This window comes from Mytilus edulis, chromosome 11 (assembly GCF_963676685.1).
Source record: "Mytilus edulis chromosome 11, xbMytEdul2.2, whole genome shotgun sequence".
Classification (NCBI taxonomy): Eukaryota; Metazoa; Mollusca; class Bivalvia; order Mytilida; family Mytilidae; genus Mytilus; species Mytilus edulis.
The window spans coordinates 44,232,926-44,256,421 of NC_092354.1; the positions used below are offsets into that span (position 1 = coordinate 44,232,926).

At 33.0% G+C, this 23,496-nt stretch overlaps 2 protein-coding genes across 4 annotated transcripts in view; both read right to left on the minus strand.

The window, feature by feature from the left end:
* The window catches only part of LOC139495647 (L-xylulose reductase-like), a 61,211-nt gene extending 59,398 nt beyond the window's left edge, over positions 1-1,813 (minus strand). For 2 of the 3 annotated variants that reach the window (XR_011657425.1, XM_071283939.1), the window contains exon 1: positions 1,600-1,759. Coding sequence is in view for 2 of the 3 variants with exons in the window: in XM_071283939.1 (XP_071140040.1) it covers positions 1,600-1,651 (52 nt within the window). In the remaining variant the exon portion in view is untranslated. Of the gene's footprint in view, positions 1-1,599 lie in introns of all 3 variants that reach the window. The other variant, XM_071283940.1, reaches the window with a different exon arrangement.
* A 2,002-nt stretch (positions 1,814-3,815) lies between these two features.
* On the minus strand, positions 3,816-14,179 carry LOC139494288 (L-xylulose reductase-like). Its single transcript, XM_071282455.1, has 7 exons — positions 14,128-14,179; positions 11,139-11,236; positions 9,652-9,806; positions 8,182-8,224; positions 6,834-6,998; positions 4,772-4,832; positions 3,816-3,940 (listed from the first exon to the last, which is right to left on the minus strand). Exons 1-7 carry the CDS (start codon positions 14,177-14,179, stop codon positions 3,816-3,818), a joined length of 699 nt encoding a protein of 232 aa, XP_071138556.1.
* Between the last annotated feature and the right edge of the window lie 9,317 nt (positions 14,180-23,496).

Sequence of the window (23,496 nt, forward strand, 5' to 3'; positions counted from 1 at the left end):
TGGCAAAATCAAAAGCTCAAACACATCAAATGAATGGATAACAACTGTCATACTCCTGACCTGGTAGAGACATTTTCTTATGTAGAAAATGGTGGATTAAACCTGGTTTTAAAGCTAGCTAAACCTCTCACTTGTATGACAGTCGCTTCAAATACTATTACAGCTCTGCGTCACTAATGAGTCTTGTGTTGACGAAACGTGCGTCTGGCGTCTTGTTCATTATTAAAAGCCGGATATCATCCAATATGTTTATGTTTTGTTTTGATATTCACGTATTTTCGATGAGTTAACATCATGAAAGAATGAGTTTTTTTTAATACTTCATGTTATTACAAAACATTATTTGGAGTTCTTCATGCGGTAAATTAGTTACCAAATTATTATTTCAGAAATACCATTTGTAGTAAGGATGTGCAAACTATTTCGTGCATAAATAGTTTTCTTACTAAGGAAAACAGTATATTGGACAGAACACTAGGTTTTGAAAAATGCAAACAATAACATATGTGTATATTTATGCGTTCCCAAATAACGCTAATTTTGAGCTCACACTTTTAACTTTATTTTTAAAGTTTACTTCACCTCAAACCGTTGACTATCATAGCTCCCGTCATTGCTAATTTATTCAATAAAAGTAAGCAACAGGTTTAATCATTTGACACTTTGTTTTGTTGCAGATAATTGAAAGTGAACTATATATCTGTGGGATAGGACCGTAAATGTTGTGTTCTTGAATATTAAAACCACCAATGCTAACTAATAAATTAATAATCCATACCTTTTCTTTTTATCTTTTTTGAGGCCTGAAAAGTTTTATGCACTTTGCAATGTTTCCGTTATCAGTTTAAATATGATAATCACTGACTAAAGTTTACAGTCTATTAATTGTGGATGGACATCCAAGACCATAATGGGCCGGTGAGATAGTTGCCTTACATAGTCAGAGCCATCTTTAAACACGTGGTTTAAATCACTATCAAGGGGAAAAGATTTGCAGCGTAATGTAGTATTAATGGTCTCCACCCCAACTAAGAACTGCAAACAGCTGATGTTGCTCAGTGACAAGGCTGCTCTGAACTATATTTGAGCACTGTATACTTTGTTTTAACAATTATCACCTGAATGCCTTGAACACAGGCGACATCAATTACAAAAAAAGATTCCTGACTTGTGAAAGCAAAAAGACGTTAACTATGAATCAGTCATTGTTGCTTGCTAAACATCCAATGGAAAATTGTAAACCTATGACAAAAAGAAGCTAATGGACGCGGCTGCAAATGTATCAATCCTGAACAAGCAAGAGTACGCTTATCATTAGCAAGCTTTGTATTTCCGGTCCAAAGAAGGCCGGGGATTACCAACTGACTTTCCCTAAGTCAGCCCTCCTAAAACGCTTCTACCGGTTAACATATGACTTTACTTAAGTCAGTCCTCCTAAAACGCTTCTACAGGTTAATATATGACTTTGATAATAGCCAAAGAGTAACACAATACTTATAATCACATTCCTGATCGGAATGAACATCAATAGTTAAAGATTCTAAGTAAATAGCAAGAATTTAACATAATATAAAATATGATAGTATCTAAATTACCAACCTTTACCGGCACCGGTGACAAGAGCAATTTTATCTTCGAAGTTAATATTCATTTCTATAAGTTACTGTTTACAGTTTAGCTCCTTTGAATTAGTTTAAGGTACCTACACAATCACCAACCGTAAGATTATGTAATTAGTGATTTTTTAGTATAGAAATTTAAAGCACGGAATGCATTCAGCTATAGATTTTTCTTTATGTAGTGGGCCTCATTGAGAGGTTCTGATCCCGGATTCCGTTTACTGTTCTGTCAGATTCCCGTATCCCGCTTACACTATGTACGTTAGCAATTCTCATTTTTTTTTGTTATTTCCTGTGCCCCGTTGGACTTCATTTCCCGTTTTCAGGGCCAAATAGTATGATTTTTACGTGTCACGCTTATACCCCAATGAGACCCACTATGTAAACAACACCTGCCAATTGAAGTTATGTAACTGCATTGTTTTTTATAAACTTTTTGTTACGTAATATTGTTGTATTAAATGTGATTAAATTTATGTAATGTTTATACATTACATGGATGGAAATCCAAGACCATGATTGGCTGGCAAGATAATGGCCTTACATTATCAGAGCCATCTTTAAACACTTGGGAAAAGATTTTCCATATAATATGCAGTATTAATGGCTTAAATCACTTACAAGGAAAATCATTTGCAGCGTAATGTAGTATTAATGGTCTCCACCCTAACTGAGTACTGCGAACAGCTACGAGGCTGCTCTGAACTATATTTGGGCACATTATATTTTGTTTGAACAATCATCGCCTGTATGCCTTGCACACAGGCGACATCAATTACAAAAAACAGATTATTGACTTATGAAAGCAAAAACACGTTAAGTATGAATCATTCATTGTTGCTTGCTTAACATCCAGTGGCAATTGTAAACCTATGACAAAGAGGAGCTGTTGGACGCGGCTGCACATGTAAATCCCGAACAAGCAAGAGTATGCTTATCATAAGCTAGCGTTGTACTGTCGGTCGAAAGAAAGCCGGGGATTACCATATGACTTTACTTAAGTCAGCCCTCCTAAAACGCTTCTACCGGTTACTATATGACTTTACTTAAGTCAGCCCTCCTAAAACGCTTCTACCGGTTAACATATGACTTTACTGAAGTCAGCCCTCCTAAAACGCTTTTATAGGTTTACATTTGACTTTGATAATAGCCAAAGAGTAACACAATACGTATAATCACATACGTTCATATATTCATTTCTATAAGTTACTGTTTACAGTTTAGCTCCTTTGCATTAGTTAAAGGTACAGTACAGTATAATCCGACACCTGAGTATTCCAACATCCTGCTTAAACCGACACATTTTCAAGGTACCAAAATATGCCTATCCCTGCAGAAAATCCCTGAATATTCTGACACCCTGCTTAATCCGACTTTTTTTTCTGCCCCCCATTTGTGTTGGATTAGGCAGGTTGCACTGTACCTACACAATCACCTACTGCAGATTATGTAAGATATGATATATTAGTACAGAAATTTAAAGCACGGAATGCATTCAGCTATAGATTTTCATTTAAGTAAAGTTATGTAACTGCATTATTGTTTTTCTAAATATAACTTTTTTGTTTTGTAATATGTACATTTTTATAACACGAAAAAGGTAAATAACCGATTGAGCAACGCTGAGGGTAAAGACAGACACAAAAGAAAACACTTTGATAACATTGTCAAAAACAAACATAAAAAAAACACAATAAAACAACGGAAAGTCAAAATATTATTACAAAACACTAACAGAACATTACAAATTGAGCAACACTGCTAATTATGATCACCAATATGAAGTGAAAAACTCAAATTTAAGATAGACAAAATTAAAAACCAAATTAATGTAATTTAAAATCTTTCGAGAACAAACATTTATTGATTATTTCGTTCTTAATGAAGCATAGTGCCTGTCACCATATAAACTGGTTAACAAAATAGTGCAATATTGATTGGAAAACTTGTATTAACTTCAAAAAAGACAGATATCGAGTAAAAAATTAAATAGGTGAAAATGGTTACATGTGTTCGAAAGAACTCAGACGCATATGATTATTAAATGAAGTCGGAAAGGACAGGCGCATAGTTCGTTCAAATAGGAATAACGACAATATTTAAAGACTTTTATATTTTGTGTTTGCTTTTAATGGGTAATCATACAAGATACAACCGACTAGGCTACGTGGTTAATTAAAAATTATCAATTGTTAACTACTGAACAGGGTTAGGCGACATATGAATACTGTGTCCACCGTCGACTGGAACTAAGGCACCATTTATAATTGATGCATAGTCACTCAACAGGAATGCAACTGTATTTGCAACTTCGTCTTTTTCTGGAAAATAAAGATGAGTTACATTGGAGGTATAAAATCCAATAATCCCCCATGAAATTTGCATAGATAGAAGAATTCTCAAGTTCATTTATATTCACGCTATTTTGATCAATAAACATACATATGTCGAATGTGACCTACCGAATTCGACTTATTACCGGGTATGTTCTTAAACTAGCAACACGATCAACGGATGACGCATGTGAAGCAGGATTTTCTTCCCATTCAAGAGCACATAAGGTCAGCCCCAGATGTTAGCGCGATTTGCATCACTCAGTTTTTAGTTTTTATATGTTTATTTTGTACTTTTGTTTATCAGTTTGTCTTTGTTTTTAAAGCCATAGCGTTTTCAGTTTATTTTCGATTTATTAGGTCGAACGTCCGTTTGGTATCGTTCGCTCATCTTTTACTTTTTACACAAAAAAAATTCATGCACATTTCTGTTTAACTAAGATCGATAGAATGATGTAGTTCTATTACTGAATAACCTTCATTTCAATGATTTTTTACATGTCATTTGTCCCTGGAATTTGACCCCCCAAATGTAATAGGGGAACTGGGAAATAGAAATATGGCCACATTGGTATTCTTCCGAACGGCAGTAAAGCCTCGAAAAAGCATCTTTTTTGCTGTCCGGGATATGTCAGGAACACAGTCGCGTTTGATTCTTCGTGTAGATTGCTTCGCCACGATTCAAACTGTTGCAACAAATCTTTGAGAGGATCTTAGGTGGCCTGTTGCAATGCCAAATTTCTGTCCCTATCCAATATATCCTCATTTTCTAGTGGTAGTAAATATTTCCGAGACCTTGTCCTAGACGGCCTTAATTACCTATTGAATATATTGTTAATTTGTTCTGGTCCTGAACATCCATGAAATATTTGTCACAGGACTTTAAGTAAACAATAATCAATTATTCCCTGGCACTAGAAATACAGAATTCTTCTAACAGAAAAAAGTCTGCTTTTTATTTATAAATCATAGTTTTGTTTTGACAATCTGAATTTTCTTTGAAAGTTCGGGGTTTTTTTCGTTTTTGAAAGACATAATATGAAATGTTAACTATTACATCTCCACATTTGGCAAACACATAATGATTTCACTGTTTGATTTACCTTCAGTTTAATGTCTTATCTAAATGTAAATAGATTTTTAATACCAAAATATATCATATCTTTATATTTGATTTGCAGTGAAGAATGGTATTGTGTATACCAAAGATGCGAGAATTCCACATGTCTGCTTCAGGCTAAATGATATCAATCTCAATAAATGGCATGGTTGAACATCTAGATATATCAATTACCTAAAGTCACGTACTTTTTTAAAACAAATAAAGGATACTTTGAACAAAATCTCTTGTTTTGTGCAATCTGGCATTTAAATCATAATAATGTCAGATTTTCATTAAAAAAAAATATATGGCTATATCTGACAAAACCTTTTGGAATTTTGGGTCTTCCAATCTCTTTATTGTCTTTACTTTATAAGCAATTTTAAAAGTTTTTTAAGAGTCTATTGTAGTCCCTTTCATGAATGTGACCTACCGAATTAGACTCTTTACAGAATTTGTTATCACATAAGCAACACGACGGGTGCCGCATGTGGAGCAGGATCTGCTAACCCTTCCGGAGCACCTGAGATCACCCCTAGTATTTTGGTGGGGTTCGTGTTGTTTATTCTTTAGCTTTCTATGTTGTGTCGTGTGTGCTGTTGTTTGGTTGTCTTTTTCATTTTTAGCCATGGCGTTGTCAGTTTGTTTTAGATTTATGAGTTTGACTGCCCCTTTGGTATCTTTCGTCCCTCTTTTGTAGACGAAACGTGCATCTTGAGTGTACAATTTTGATCTTATTGGTTGAATCACTGTTTACTTTTACAGGACATATAGGGCTTGAAATTTCTGTTTGCCTTCAAGAAACTACCTATGAATCTTCCCATCGGTATTCGTCCTGTTAAAATATCTTTTTGATCCTAGGAGACCAAAAACTTCTCAGTCATTGGTGTTAATACTACACCTGGATTACAACTGTTTACTCGAATCTGGTAATATATATAAGAATTCAGAGGTTGATAAATAAAAAATACTTCATTATCATTCAAGGTATGTCCGGAAGTAAAAACCTTTAATTACAGAAAGCTATTTACTCATCATTAACCAATATTTGTTTAAAGCACCATAAAGACTTAAGTCAATGATTGATTTATTTGCCCTCAGGCCTGTTTTGATTCCAACGCACCCAGTAAGTTTTGTTTATAAATGCGTGTTCTGAATTATGTGTCTGATATCTTTAAAGAGTTAGTTGCATACAAATCTGTAACTGAATACTAAACAGGCGATGAACCTTTAGTTTTGTTTTATACAAGCTATAAACTTAAAAAGCAACCATGTATAGCAATATATCGTTGCTTTCTCGTAAACAAAACTTTGTTTAAGTGAACATCATTCGTGCAATTAGGGGCATCGACTGCATTCCCATGTTGAGCGAGCTATTCAAAAATATGAAGCTATATTATATTATTCTACAAATTCAATTCTTATAATTGACAATCAGCATTAGGGAATTGTAATAAAGTACCAACAAAAGAAACATTATTTACAGTTTATCCTGCATAATGACGATCACGAAGCGCTTTATGGACTTGAAAAAATCAGGAATACAAGATCCACTCTTTCTGGTAATTAAAGTCCATGAAAGTTCTTTGTTGTTATATATGTTCGACCCTATACCGAATACAACGCACGATGACTATCAATGAATAGTCAGTGCAAAACATAATCATTAAAGTGTTTATATACACTTATATACTAAAAATTGTACTGATTGTAAAAATAACATAATTAACATGCTTATAGCGTACACATGAGAGTAGCGCAGGAGTCACAATAGTTTACCTTAAAAAGTCCGAACTCTAATGCCATAGATTTTGTGAGCATATCCATTGCTGCCTTCGTAGTGCAATAAATAGGATAACCAGTGAAGGCTAGCGTACTGGAAATACTTGAAATATTCACAATGGCGCCACTACCTTTCCGTGAAATAATTCCTTTGACGACGATCTGTAATGACTCAAATATTTCAACATGCATACTGCATATTTGAACAATTGTCATACTGGTAAAAGCTTGACTGATTTATGACAAAGCGTTCACGATTGAAAATTGAAAAAAGACATATAACAGTTTCTTGCATATTTAGTCAAGAATAAGTTTGAAAGCATTGACTGTACCTAACTGGAGAATAATTAAAATGAAATTAATTTCATCATACTAAATTAACGGCTTTCATAGTTGCATTGAAGGCGTTCAACATATGCATGTCCCAATTTGCAAATGATATAAAGATTAAATGATGTATGATTGACAATGAGAAGACAATTTACCATAGACTCAATGACAAAGGCGTAAGCTTATAATTTACCATACGACCGTCAACAATGGGCAAAACCCTTACCACATGGCTCGTTGTAAAAGGCCCCAACAAAACAAATGTAAAACAACTAGTAACCAGACAACTTACTGTAGGGTTGCTGTTCACAAGGGTTGCTGCTCACAAGAAAGCTATGAAACCAAGAGTTTTAAATGGTGAAGTTGAAATCATCCCTTCGTAAATGTTACGGACGCCATCACGAATTGGTTGACTGTTATGGAATAACCGTTTCACAAATGATATCGGATATGTTCCTTACGTTGTGACTACAGTCCCCTTCCCTTTCATGAATGTGACCTACCGAATTAAACTGTTTATCGGACTTTTATCACATAAGCAACACCACGGGGGCCACATGTGGAGCAGGATCTGCTTACCCTTTCGGAGCACCTGAGATAACCCCTAGTTTTTGGTTGGGTTTGTGTTGTTTATTCTTTAGTTTTCTATGTTGTGTCATGTGTGCCATTGGTAGTCTGTTTGTCATTTTCATTCTTAGCCATGGCGTTGTCAGTTTATTTTCGATTTATAAGTTTGACTGTCTTTTTGGTATCTTTCGTCTCTCTTTTACTGTATTTATAAAACAATTAACAAAAACAAAAATATGATGTAATATATGACAACAATCATTGAATAACACGCTCCTGACTTGAAACAGGTATACATGTACAGAATAGGGCGAGGTTTAACATGTTAACATGTTAGCTAGTGCCGAGATCTTCATCTAACATAGAAAACTGGTCTAACATAAAGAAAAAAATGAGTATATTTCAAAGTGTATAGTGTTTCAGCGGGTTAAATGTATTCATATTATACCTGAGATATGTTCAAAGCTGCCTTAAAATTTACATCAAAATGTCTACAATAAAAATAAGGCATGCTTTAAGATTACACCATATAAATACAATGTGTTATTATTGTGCGTTTCTAAGGCAATAATTGTAATGTGTATGACTACACTGAACAAAATGTCACATTCTAGCGCAAATGGTTGTCACTATAAGTGTCAACTCCCCTTAATTAGTAATCAATTCTCTTTGTTGCAAGTCCCAAAAGGTTGGCTAGGGAATAGAAATATGGTAACTACATGTCTCCTTACCACCGGCAGCAATACCCTTGATACAGTGGGGTGTCCGTTTGGCTGTGCGGGCTGTGTCAAGTACGCAACTACGTACATCCGATCTGGGACTTTAAATTCAAAGCCTCGTGAAGAAAGGGCAACGCTCATTGCACGTTAAGAACCCTTGCAACAACTCTTTTGGGGGTCTGGAGGTGGCCTGTTAGATTGCTTCTTTTCTGTCCTTATTCACTTTAGCCTAATTGTCCATTTACAGTCCAAATTTACCCCGACCTTTATTCCGAATAGCCTCTTTTGCTGGACTTAGCTATTGTATTTATTGTTATTTTGTTTTCGTCTTGACATATATCCCACTGTACGTTAAGCAACCAACAATCAATCAATCTTGGTTGCAACTCCTTAAGATTACGTTCAGTGGCAAATGATTTATTCCTGTTCAGAACGATAACAAATTACCGATAAACACAGTAGTAGGGTCTTAGACGAGTCCGTTCAAGATGAAGGGTTGGGAATTTTGAGCTGGCATTGAAACATGAAGATATATTGGCGAGGAACATGAAGCTTGCCTTTAACAGGCCACTCTGAAATAGTTGTTGCAAGAGAGCTGCACTCAATTTACACGTGGCATCAGACTTATACATACTGCAAAGCCAAACATACGCCACACGTTGGCATGGATTTCACTTTGTATACCTGTCGAAAAAACATTGAAATGCAGTTACTCCAAATGAGGACAATTAACAATTCCGAGCCAACAGAAATGGTTTAAATGATAAGTTGTCTCTGTTTTAATACGTTTGGATATAACCATCACTATTATATTATCCTATCTTTTATATGTTTCGCAAGGTAAAGCCATATTTGTCCATATTTGTCAAATACAAACAAGATGTGCCATGAAACATCAAGATGAAATTTGTAAATTCAATCAGCCATACATTTTAAATGGACGTGGTTTATTAATACATTACTTCGAAGGAAAACCGACGATAAGTGATGAGAAATGATAATGTCTTTATCTTTAGAAAAGCTAAGATTGTCCATTCTTTGGTTGCTTAGGTGATAGTGTTTACTTTGTATCGATATTCTATTAATTTGGCAATAATGTAGTCTTTTTTTTTTTACTTTTTTTTTTTGATTATGACATCCAAAGTTTCCAAAATACAACAGACTTTAAGATAAGTCTTTATGATAAGTTAATTACTTACTCGTCTATAAACTCTTCTGTTGCTTCAAGAATAGTTTTCCTCTTACTTATTCCTGCATTGTTCACCAAGAGATTTTCCTGTCCAATGTCTCCGATCACTTTCCTTGTGTTTTTACAGTTTCCAATGTCTAAACATCGTGTTTCAATCGATGAATCCTATGGAAAAAAAATAGGGAACATATCAATATAAATCAATTAGTCATACCCTTTTTGTCGTTGATAAAATAATTTCTCACGATGCATTTCAGTTGACGAATCCTACAAAAACATAGGCAAGCTTTTGACATTTTTAACGTGTTAATAATTATGTCTTGAAATATGAATTTACAGTTGATTTCAATTTGGGACAATACTTGAATTTATATATCACTAGTTCGTAAGTTGTGGTCTCCTTTTATTTGACATCATAAGCCGATTAAATGTCAATTTACTTTGCATTGGGCCAATATAACTATTTGCTTTTAGCAGAAATATTTAAATGATACTACCGAAATAGACAAAGCTACCTGAAAACACAGCACTTGCATTTTCATTATATAAAACGGTTTGTTAGAATGAACTTTTAATTTGTTCATACAACGCTGTATAACTAATATCAAACGCAAAATTAAAAGATACTAGTAGGCGAAACATGCATCCCAAATAGACATTAAAACTCATCAGAAAGTAAAATGACAACACTAGGAGGGGGGAGACACACAACACTATACAAAACACAACATAGTAAACTAAATAGTAACCACGAACCCCAACAAAAAACGGGCCTGATAACAAGTGCTTCAGAAGGATAAGCAGGTTCAGATCCCCATCTAACACAATGAGGTATACCTGTCTTTGTACAAACCCGGTAATGAGTCTAATTCGGAAGGTCACATAGGAGAAAAAAGGAAGGAATTTGAATTACTGGAATATATGCTTCGACATCTGTAAAACAAGATAATCCTTCAAGGTCAACCGACTCGTGATAGCGTCCGAAAATTTTACGTATCGATGATTTAAAGTTCGACACTTGGAACTCTTAAGTTTATATTATAAAATAAGGGGTCAACTGCCAAAATTATGTCCTAATTAACTAGTGTTTGAAAAACCTTCCTTCAGTACCACCAGAGATATTGACGGTCACTAAGCACTACTCTTAAACAATTTATACTCGGAGTTCAGTATTTTGTGATTTTACTTTTTGAATGGCATAAATGTTTCACTATACTATCTGAACGTATAGATTCACATGAATTGATTAATGATTGAATGGTGGTTTATGCCACTTTCAGCAATGTGTAGTTATTTCGTGACGGCCAGTTGTTATTTGTGGAGGCAGCCCGAGTGATTAAAGATTGTACTCGAGCGCACCTGTAATATGCAGGATTCAAAGTCACAACATCATTGTCGATAGAATTATGATACAGTAGTTTGACTGCTTCGGCCAACATGGTCTCTCAGTTAACAAGAAACATAAGTCAACGTATACAAATGTGTTGGCTTGCTTACCTCCTCTTTTAAGCTGTCAAGATCCGATTCTGTTCTGCTTATAGCATAGACTTTTGCTCCAAGTTTTGATACTTTTAGAGCAATACAGCGTCCGATACCTATCAAATGGATGGACAATATAAAGTAAAAAAGAATAATCTTTTAACAATGCATCCACATGACTTTTGAAAATGTTTCAATTACAAATTTCGAGAGCATTTAGTACATGTCGTTTGAATAATATGGTCTTGTCGACGTCCTCCGAACGGGATCAATACGCGTGGCATGTTGAACGACCTCCTGATTTTATAGAATTTATATATGAGCTGCGTCGGATAGAAATCAACCCCATGTCAGTTAACGTGAATATGTACATATAATTTAATTTTGGATGTAACGCGTCTTCTATCCGCCCATAGACATAATTTAATCATGTGACGTCATCAACGTTTTTCGTGGTTTTCTACGGTTTAAAATGGAATTGAGAATTAAATTATAAGAAATGACTGTAATATTTTTTCTGTCTTTTCGAAATAGCATAACAAATGTGGTGCACACTGTTAAATAACCCGCTACGCGCGTTCTTCAGTGTGCACCAAATTTTTTTTGTTATTTCTTCATAGACAGAAAAAATATTACAGTCATTCCTTAAGTACAATACAATATATTTTTGAGCATTCGTTTACGAAATACAATGAAAGAAAAGATGACGTTCAGTCCGTTTTGTAGCTTCGATAAACAATTCAACTTTGCTTGATTTGCATATGGTCGATTTCTATCCGACTCAGCTCATTTAATACACACTCGTCAGGTCACAGAAACGTACTAGTATCAGTGCTCAGTTTTTAGAAAGTCATGCTTTTGGTTTGAAAGAATTCTCACGGAATATGAATTTATCAATCTATTGTTTGTGGATTGAAATCCAAGATCATAAATGGCCGGTAAGATAATTGCATTACATAATCAGAGCCACATTTAAGGGCATACGATACAGTTACAGGGGAGGTAATGACGTTGCTAACGCAAAATGTTATTTTCGCGACGTCAAACTATGACATATCGGGAAAAGATGCATTTTTCCACTATTTTTTATCATTCAAACGGATTTAATTTGAAAACGAGTGCATGGACCCCTATTTTTTAAAACGACATTTTGTTTCATTTTGAAGGGAGATTATGTGGACCAAATTTTATAAAACTGTAAATAGAGGATTTTTTTTAATTTTGATAAATATACAGCAAAAAAATACGATTGTTTCTTAATTCATGACCATTTGATAAATATGAGTTATTTCTGAATAAAAAATGCATATTTTTTTAGGATACTTATAAAATATAAAAATTAAAAATTATCTAACAAAAAACAATTTGTGTTTATTTTTTAAAACAAAAAAGTTATGGCTATCTTTCGAAAGAGAAAATACGACCACAAATCCGAATTTTGAGCAAATATACAAAATTTCGACCTCATTTAACTCAAAAAGTAACACATGAATTACATATTTGATTTAAGCAGGCAAAAAATAGCCTATATTGAAATTTTCATCAAACTGTAAATACAGGATCAAAACTGTATCGTATGCCCTTAAACACGTGGTTTAAATCACTTGCAAGGGAAACAATTCGCAGCACGATGCCTCGCAGTTATCAATATGTCAAACTCTATGTTGATAAGCGTATTGTGTATGTTGTTTATCGAAAGGACAGTTAAATATTTTCCAGACAGTCCTTTGGTAGATAAAATTAAGACGTCAACAGTTACCTTGGTAATTGACCAATCCAGTTAATATGTTGCTTTGCACGAAGGAGTTCTAAGTGTATACAATGTATCGAGAATATATATTTCTTATGTCACACAATACAAATATAATAGATTTCCGGGGAAAAAAATCAACTTACTTTTTCGTCTTTTGAGTACGTAGTACACCACAATGCATTGTAAATCTTTGGTCAATTACGTAGGTGCATGCTTACATTATGCGTTTTTAAAATAGTTTTTCAAATGTATTCTGACATCCTAATTTTAGTGTTTCTGATCTATAATATAACTTTGTACACGACTCATTTACTAACTGATGATGTATTTTTACTTCTCTATAAACATAATCTTTATTCTCCATTTAATTTTAACAACTTCGAGGAAAGTTTCTATATATCGTTCTCCTCATAATGCATGCATGTAGAAAGATGATCATCAGAGTATTGTTATAAAGCAACTAGTAAGTATATGATTTTATCATCTTCAGTGTATTTGCCACTGTAGATTTCTTCTTGATGATTATATTTAATAAATGGCGGCATGCTAGAAAAAAAAAGAAATGTGATTCTATCTCCATAAATTAATACATCTGTACTGAGAAGGTTTTTATAAACTACACAAAATGGATGAGTAAAGAATATTGTCACATTGGATATGAAAAATTTCATACACATAATCCGAATGTTTATGTTCACATTTTAGGTTTCAGGATTCCAATTAATTTAGTTACTATACCTATGAGTATGTGATGTGCCGTTAAACTTAGCTGTTAACCTCCATTCACATATAGTGAGAGTATCTTTATTATAGTTTGGCAATTGTTATAACCTAATGATTGTATTGTATAAAAAAAACATGAGTTATCCCCCGTAGAATTAAGATACTTGCTTAATGATTGTTGTGTGATATAATTTAGTTTATATTTACGAGTACTACATATCTTGATGTCGTAAGCTGATGCATGCATTAGTCTTATACTGGTTCTTAAAGTAACCATTACAAAATGAAGGCTACAGTAGTATACCGGTGTTCAAAAGTCATATATCGATTGAGAAAAAATAAATCTGAACAGCTTAACTTTTTACATTAACAAACATTAAATACCTTGACATACAGTTTACATTAAGTTCAAAAAACCTTATAGAATCAGACTAAAAATATTTGTTGTCGTATGGCGATAGTACTCAGTTATGTGTATTATTATATCTCATGAAAGTTTAACAATAGAAAATATAATAGTTTACTACATACCTTTCCCAGCACCTGTAACAAGGACAATTCTACCTTTGAAATCGATGTTCATTTCTTTTAAAAGATGTGATCAGATTAATTATTTACCGTATAAACAAACCTTGACATACAGGTAATATTATTTATACTGCAACTAGTTGTTTGTATGTCCTAAATATAGTAACACATCTATATTTTGTGCAATGTCCATTTCATCATGAAACACTTTTACCACAATCAGGGGTTTATTAAGTGATGAAAATAAGTTGGACATTTTTGTTACGATTTAAAAAGCCAATGATGTATTAATTCAAATTGCAGTATAAAAAACAATATTAAGTCAATGTCATAACAATATAAACGTGTTTGTATTCGACAAAAACACTGGGGAAGGGCTCGGTAAAGACTCGCCCTTCCCCAGTTTTTAATCCTCATACAACAAAGTTTATATTTTTTCTGACATTGACCTTATATTGTATATAACGTCCCAACTAATGCAAAATAAACATGATTTGAATCAAATGAAGCTACATATAGCATCATACCCTCAAGAACATACAATCAGATACAGAACACTTGACCTTTTCATTCAAAAGATTATATGTTACAGACTAAGGTTGTGAGAATGTGTAATATAAATATTTAATTAGCTGTAACTGGTAATTGATTGAAATGACACTAAATTTTCCACAATTTATCAAGTAAACCGATTCACTCTGTGAAAGAACTTGAACCTAATAAAGATAATAAATACGGAAAAAAATCAAAACAAAATTCAGGCAAAGTAAATCTCAATCGTAAATATGAGCATCAAAGCCTTTTAGTCTTCTCGTACTTCATTTTGGTCCCGAATTGGAATAAAATAAACAATATATTGTTCTTTCTTGTGATTGCAATTTTTCTTCTTCTACATAACTACCACGATTACGTACGGTATTTGTTTAAATGCAGCGTTCGTTTGTTGTCCGTCCTTTGTTTTCCTTATACATTGTACTTACCTATACTGAGTCATCAATATTCCAAAAAATATTTGCTCCATGTCTCTTAGTATTTGCATATATATTCATTAGTGTTTTGCATAAAGTGTCTCTTTGTCGCACGATATTTTGATATATAAGACAATTTGGCGCGCCTGTGGCGTATTAAAATATAAGCCTGGATTCTTTGATAACTATTGACCATGTCTGATATTTTTACACCAAAGAGGATATCACTGCCATGCTGGACTTTTTAATGGACAACATATTTGTTGAATTTAGAGGTTTGGTCTTCCAACAGACTATTGTAATCCCAATGGGTACCAATTGCTCTCATCTACTTGCAGATTTGATTTTGTATTCCTATGAAGCAGAATTTATTTAAGGGCTTGTACAGAAAGGAGAAAAGAAATTAGCCCAGTCTTTTAATTTCACCTTTCGGTCTTTCCGTTCTTAACTCGAAATATTGCCCTAGTATACTCGGCACGGAAATGGTACACCACCCAAATTTTCGATGCTGTACATAACCATGGTCATTGTTTCTGTCTTGATGCGTTTGAAACCTTGCCAGTTGAGAGGCCATAACTATAAGCATTCATCCGCTCATAGATTTTTGAAAAGTGTTCTTGAATATTATATCAAATAAGGTTTTACAAGACAATAATGTCTCAATTTATTATCAATTCCATATATCAATATATTTTGAAAAAAAAAAACATGAGAACCAATTCCTTAATTCGAAACTCGTTTTAAACCACTGAATGTCTTTGATATAAAATATATGGCTCAGTTTAAACTTGTAAATGCTTTCTATAGCAGTTTACTATATAAAACATATATGAACTCCGTTACTGTAATACAATAAGAATAAAACAAACCTTCAAGTTTTTGGTGGGGGTCGTGGTCCTTAGTCTTTAGTTTTTATTCTGTGTCATGTGTACTATTATTTGTCTGTTTGTTTGTTTGTCCTTTTTTATTTTTAGCCATTCTGTTGTCAGATTATTTTCGATCTATGAGTTTGGCTGTTCCTCTGCTATCTTTTGCCCCTCTTTTTCACAACGTTGCGTTGAAATGAAATCCTCAAAATAGATAACTTACGACATCAACTAGTGCGGTGCAATGGCGACAACTGAGGTGATTGTCTTCAAATTTGGAAGACACAAGATACAAAAATATGGTAAATACATAAAATTACCAAGACCTAAGCTTTTTTTGTCTTACGCTGCACGGATTTCGTCACGCGTAAAAGCACAAAGGATATTAAAGACCTACCAGCTGATTATGAGGACTTCAGTAAAGAGTCTAATGCTTTGTTTTTTAAGGAGGACTTTTTGTGTGATCTGAACACGTGGAAATTAGGATTGTTAAAATGTATGTGTATTTGTGCAAGTGTTCTGAAGGTGGGTATTTATATGGCTAAATTAAAATGAATTTGAATAAACATTTATCAATTTCGAACAGCGGAATACTACTGTTGCCTGTTCATTGAAATGTCCGAATAAAAGTTGAACGTATGAATAAATGTAATTAAAATCATTTTTTTTTTAAATTGTTCGCGTTGCATTTTCGAGTCCTACATAAAAATTCATTTGACCAGATGTTACCTTTTCATAGTAGCGATATCAGACTTGGAAGATGTGATATCAATGTCATTAAAGCAACTTTAAATCCGAAACAAAGTGACGTAGAAGTAAATATTTGTTTTTACTATCTTTTAAAAAATTAAACGTAGGCACAAGGCATACTTTGTGATAGCACGTTTATCTTTTAGGTAGATGGGGTGTCTAAATAATAATCCATAATTTTTTTTAAATAATTAGTTTATATCATCTTTTTTTCTTATTTAAAAGAAATGGGTCACGGGGCTTTTTCTTTCTGCTTTTTGTTCTGCCATGAAACAAATATCTGCTTCATATAATTTTGAGAGAAAAAATGAGAAGATATCTCTCATATTATGTTGTCAAATAGGAAAAAGAGAAAATGGGATCATGGGACCCGTTTTTCTTGCATCATAATAAAAAAAGGTAAAAATAGAACCATATATATGATTAAACATGTCATTTTCTATATTGAAATTAAAATTCTTACACATCACATGAATTAGTTTAAACATGTTTATTTATAGTGGATTGGGAAAAGTTATCGAAGATACCAGGATTATAATGTACGCCAGACGCGCGTTTCGTCAACATAAGACTCATCAGTGACGTTCATATAAAAAAATATATAAAGCAAAACAAGTACAAAGTTGAAGGGCATTGAGGATCCAAAATTCCAAAAAGTTGTGTCAAATACGGCTAAGGTAATCTATGCCTGGGATAAAAAAAAATCCTTAGTTTTTCGAAAAAGTCAAAGTTTTGTAAACAGAAAATTTTTAAAAAATTACCACATTATTGATATTCATGTAAACACAGGAGTGTTGACTACTGGGCTGGTGATACCCTCGGGGACGAAACTTCCACCAGCAGTGGCATCGACCCAGGGATGTAAATAGTTATCAAAGGTACCAGGATTATAATTATAACGCGTTTTTCGTCTACATAAGACTCATCAGTGAAGCTCATATCAAAATATATATAAAGGCAAACAAGTACAAGGTTGAAGAGCATTGAATTATTAAAATATAATATTAAAGATCTAAACTAATTGTTTTCTGGTATTTAAAGTCTAAGGTGGAGGCAGACACCCTCTCTACTTGAAACATACTTAAACTAACTGCATCGAAATTTCAAATATTCGATAACAACATGTCAATGTAAATACGTTGTATGCTAAATTAAACACTCTTCCTGTTCAAATATTTATTTTAGAACAATTGGAATATATTTCAAAATATAAACAACTTGTAATAGTTAAAAACTATTCTAACTTTGATCATATTTTCTTATTGAATTTTAATTGTTTATAAATAATTTCTCTTTATCAATCAATTATTCTTGTCAATATATTTTTTTTAAATTAAGTTATTTATACTCTCAGTTTCAATCTATTCAAACAATGTTTGCGGAAAAACGACTAATATTATCCCTGTTGAGAATGAATATGATTAATTGTTAGGCACTGTTTCTTTTGAAATCTTTGCATTAAAATCCTGTTTTGTACGCCAATTACTAAAGCCAATCGAATAGTAATCACTGTATTGGTATGGTTTGGCTTATACCATTTACATTTGATGCAATTCGTTTAACATGTGTTATTTTATAACATGATTGATTGATTGTTGGTTGCTTAACGTCCAGTGGCAAATATTTCATGCATATTCAGGACGAGAACAAGTTCACAATAAATACAATAGGTAGGTTGTTGTAATAGAGGCCATCTAGGATGATGGTCGGGGACATTTGGACTGCCACTGGAAAATGAGGGTATATTGGATAAGGACAGAAATTTTGCCTTACAACAGGCCACCTACGGACCCCTCAAAGAGTTGTTGCAAGGGTTCTTAACGTGCAAAGAGCGTGGCACTCTCTTTACACGAGGCATCGGATTTAACGTCCCCAATCTGACGGACGTGACTGCGAACTTGATACATCCCGCACAGCCAAACGGACGCCCCACTTCAGCAAGCGTTTTACTGCCGGTCGGGAGAAGACCAAGTGACCATATTTCTATACCCCAGTCACCCTTGGGGTGTATTTTATAACATGAAAGCCACTCATAACAATTGTATTGAGAGCAAAACTAAGCAAACAGAATTTACTTTCAAAACGACGATATTTCATATTTCAAGATATTGACCCCCTCCAGCTGTTTTTAAGATGAGTGATACCGGTTAAGCCGAGGTCAGGAGACGTAAATGACGTCTGCACAATCGGTCTGTACCCTGTGCGCTCTGTGACATAGGAAATGTACAGTCATATGCAATAATTTAAAAGTCGTCTATTGAAAACTAAAAACGGGATATTTTTTAAGAATACTATTAAATTAGGGTAAACCTCAATTCTGACTGCAATATAGCGGCAAAAAGAACCAATCTAGCGGTCAGTGTAATCTCTTAAACAGAAACTCACGTGTCCCTACAATAATTTTACTCCAAAGCTGTCAAAACATGCGGCAAATGAATACAATAGAAGCAATCATACATTATCCTTTTTTCTACAAAAGACATCACTATTATCAAGATTACATCTTTGTTTTGTGCATAACATGTTGTAAAAAGTTCAATTTGTTTTATATCAAACCTATCTTTATATTTGTTTTACCTCTTAACTATTAGACCAGAACTTTAAGAAAGCATAACTGTCATGATAAACAAAACAAAACCAGGATTAAGACAATTGTAATGAGTTAACTAATTGACTGCAGACAGAGTAATTGCATGGGATAAAAAACCGTATGATGATCATAATATTGATATGGTTTTCTGCGTTTTATCAATATATAGTTTAGAAAATATCTAAATAATAACGTTGTATTAAGGATATATCATCACAAATAGTAACGCGTTTTAACTCTTTTGTTTTTAAATTCATTGTCCGGTTTCTTACTTCATTCTATTATCTGATAAATGTTTGTAATTTGAGAGAAAACATTGTTTAAAATCCTGAAAAAATGGTTTTATATAACTTTTAACATATTAAGTTTAAAACTGAACGAAACAATCTATCAAAATTATTGATTTGATTTTATTACAAGTTTTACTATTGGAAACTATAATTACTGTACAAATATAACGATTCATCTTTATTTCAAGAGAACGTGAAGTAAAAAAAAGAATTTAAATCATACTTTGATGAACATTTTTTCCCTGCTGTTATATTTTCGTTTCATTTAATGTGCCAACTTGACTTCAACAGATGCACACCACGAACATTAATGTCTGTTATAATATCTAATTGTCTGTTATAATATCTAATTGTCTGTTATAATATCTAATTATAACAGTGCAAACTACATGTAATGGCTATCATCTCGGATATTGCCCTTCACGTACATTTTAGACCAGTTGGCATCGGAATGATTGTAGAACTGTCAGTCAACCATTTATATTTAATTTCTGTTATGCCATGCTTATACATTATGCTAATCGAATATGTTTCGTTATGTTGGAATATTTTTGCTAATAACGTTTACATTTGTTGCGTGTAATATATTAAACGCATACGATGATAAACATTTCAACCAAAGGCTGATGGCAGCATGTTGTAATCATTTACTTTGAAGAAACTATTAGAACTTGCATGTGCATTTGTACGAAGCTAATGCATTGATTCAATAAAATATAGAAAAAGTCTTTCAAATTCCAACAATTGTTATGAGAGCAAAACTAAACATAATCAGTTTTCTGATTCAATGTATCACAATAATCAAATGAATGCAGAAATAGACCCTTACAGACCAATGAGAAATTTGTCTACGAAAAACTTATAATTTTATATGAAAGAATAATAAGGGAAGCTTTTGGTACCATCCCAAATGTATAAGAGCTTCACGTATTTAATCAATATGGTATGCTGCTTCATATTTGATAATTTATAAAATATCACAATGATAACGTATGGTTATGGATATACGATCATGAAACATAACGTGCATTGTTCATTCCTTTTAAATTTTAAGTTCTGGTCTACTTATCATTCTATTATAATGCACGTAATATGAGAGTACTGAAAAATTAATAGTTTAACGTGACCTACAACATATAATGTTGAAAACTAAACGTTATGAATCAATGAACATGATTGATTCAATAAGTTTTAAAATATTTTCTGATTAAAACTATAGTTATTGTACACATGTTTATTTTCAGATATTTGTTAAAAGAAAGTTAAAATAAAACAAATAAACAACCAACAAAATAATAATATGACTTGGTACAGGCATTTTTTATGTATAAAAAGCTGGATTAAACCTAGTTTGATAGCTAGCTCAACATTTCACCTGCTATATAAATTTGTTGCATTAGTTTAAAATGATTTTAAATTATTATCATGTAATCTGTTTGATGACTTTTACAATTTCTTATTAAGTATTTTTGCTTTAAACTAAAGTTAAAGTAAATTGTAAGAATCTGTGTCTGTTTTCAAAAAGAAAAAAAGAAAAAGAATGTCTTGTTATAATATAATATTTAAAATAGATCTTTATAAATTTAATAAAACTAGAACACACCCGCGAAATTTCAATATATATATATCTGGTATGACCCCTTAGATAGTAAATATTTCAGAAAAAAAGTAGACAGAATACAGAGAGTCTGTATATTATAGTAGTATAATCGTAGTATACAGGTGGATAAACGCGAAAACATAATTGTCTCTAAGGAGGTATAATAGTTGTGATTCTTGCGATCTAAAAACCATGATATGGAGAACGCTCTGATTGGCTTATTTATTTTTCATTTTTGTAATCTATCATACGATTGGTTGTGCATGTGCATGTTTAAAAACCGGAAGTCTTATCTATGACTAAAATTTAGTCTGATAACGTAAACAATATCCGGACACCTATTTTTGTCGTTTTTCTCCCAAAAAAACTCAATCTGAATAATAATAGAATGGATGACAAATGCGATTATGCATGTTACCTAAAGAACACAGAGGCATGATGATAAATTTATTGTGGAAGGAAGAGAAGCGACACACAAAATGAGGTCTTCTCGTTTAATAGTATAGATGTTACGATTTGTACCACAGTTAATGCTAGTCAAAACCTTTAAAATATTTAAAGTTTTTGGACATTTCGAAACGGATAAATAATAGAATTTGTACAAAAATGTAAAGATTTTGTTTCATCAACCATTGTTCTCTGGTTTTCGTATGACTAAAGTAAAGGGTCAAGATACAATTTTCTTTTGTTGCAAAAATTAGTATTAAACTTTTTAAGAATTATCAGTTGCCCATTATCATTTACCAAGGCCAAGTAGGTATAACATACAAGAAAATCTTCGATGTCTAAACAACCTTCAATCAAGTCTTGATGTTTAAACTAAATAAAGTAACAGATAGCTTACTCCCTTGAGAATGAGGGACACCACATCCTCTAACCATAAAGAGATCAGACATGATCGAACTAATTATTACATTAAAACGTCTGTTTGAGAGACCATTTGAAATACAATAATATATTTTCATGTTTTGTCAAAGACCTTTCGGATGGATACCTTGATGGAATTAGCACTTAATAGTAAATTTGAGAATAGAAATAAGGAATCTGTCATAACGATAACAGCCCGACCATAGAGCAGACAACAGCCGAAGGCCACCGATGGGTAAAACTCAGTTGGAACCACAGTGGAAAGTCTCGAGAAAATTTTAAAGTCACCAGTAGATTCGCAAATGTTATTCATGAGATCTTAACGAGTACCAAGAGCGGAATCTGGCAAGTGTTATAAAAGTTTATAATGGATATTCATCGGAATTGCAGTTAAAGATGTTTTAAAAGTAGAATTCAGATCGTCTACACAATTAAATACTTTTGACTTGAACTGCCCTAAAGAAAATCTGAAACAAAGACTACACTTCGTGTTTAAGTAGACTGAGAACGTGGTGATGTCTTGTTTTTGGTGTGTGTGGTATTTTTTGTGTGTTTAAGATGATGGTGCCTTTTAATCAATTTTACCGCTAAACGTAACGCAACCTAAAATCAACAAATCTTTGGGTTTCCTGGTAGGTTTCACTGTTTTGTTCTGTAATAGCTGGATATCATTAAAAGTTTAATAAACAAAGGAATTTTACTTTGGAGTTTCTGGTTTCAAATTCATGCTGATTGAAATCCAAAGTCGAGGTCTATTTGAAAAGACCAGAAGAATGGTCAGTTTGTGACAAAACCTTTACATAAGAGTGTTTTGCATTTGAGGGATTCGCGGCGGAGTATTTTTTCTTTAGTTTCTCGCTTTTTGCGTAAGACTGTTTCCTTTTTGAGTTGGATACCCTTTGGGTGAAAAAAATGTGGTTTCTTGCAAACAACCCATGCGTTGCTATTACTGCACTTGTTAGCTCATGATATTTCATTTAACACTTGTAAACGCGAGATTTGGCTCTGCGTAAAGTTGTTTCACTAACCAAACTTCAGAGGTTTTTTAAAACATATAATGAGAGAAAGAATATGGCAATCAACTCAATTACGGAAATGACCAACTTGACTAGATTTTGGAATTCTTGGAAAAAACAATTTCTATAAGGTATGTTTTCTATTGTATAATTTTGTTATTGACCTCTTTTGAAAATCTTTTCCATCATAGATCCCTTACGACGAAAGCCCTCCTAATTTTGCAAATACTAGTAGTTCAGATAGATCAAAACACACTGCTCGAATGATGCATTGACTGGTGTTGGTTTTTGTATGAAGAGAAGCTGAACTTAAAATTTCATTGATTTATGCTATTTTAAAAGAGTGATAGACTGCTGTTGTGTTGTGCCTTCAAAAAGAAAACCAACTTGATTTAAATTTGTACATCTCCTGCCTATACTTTTAT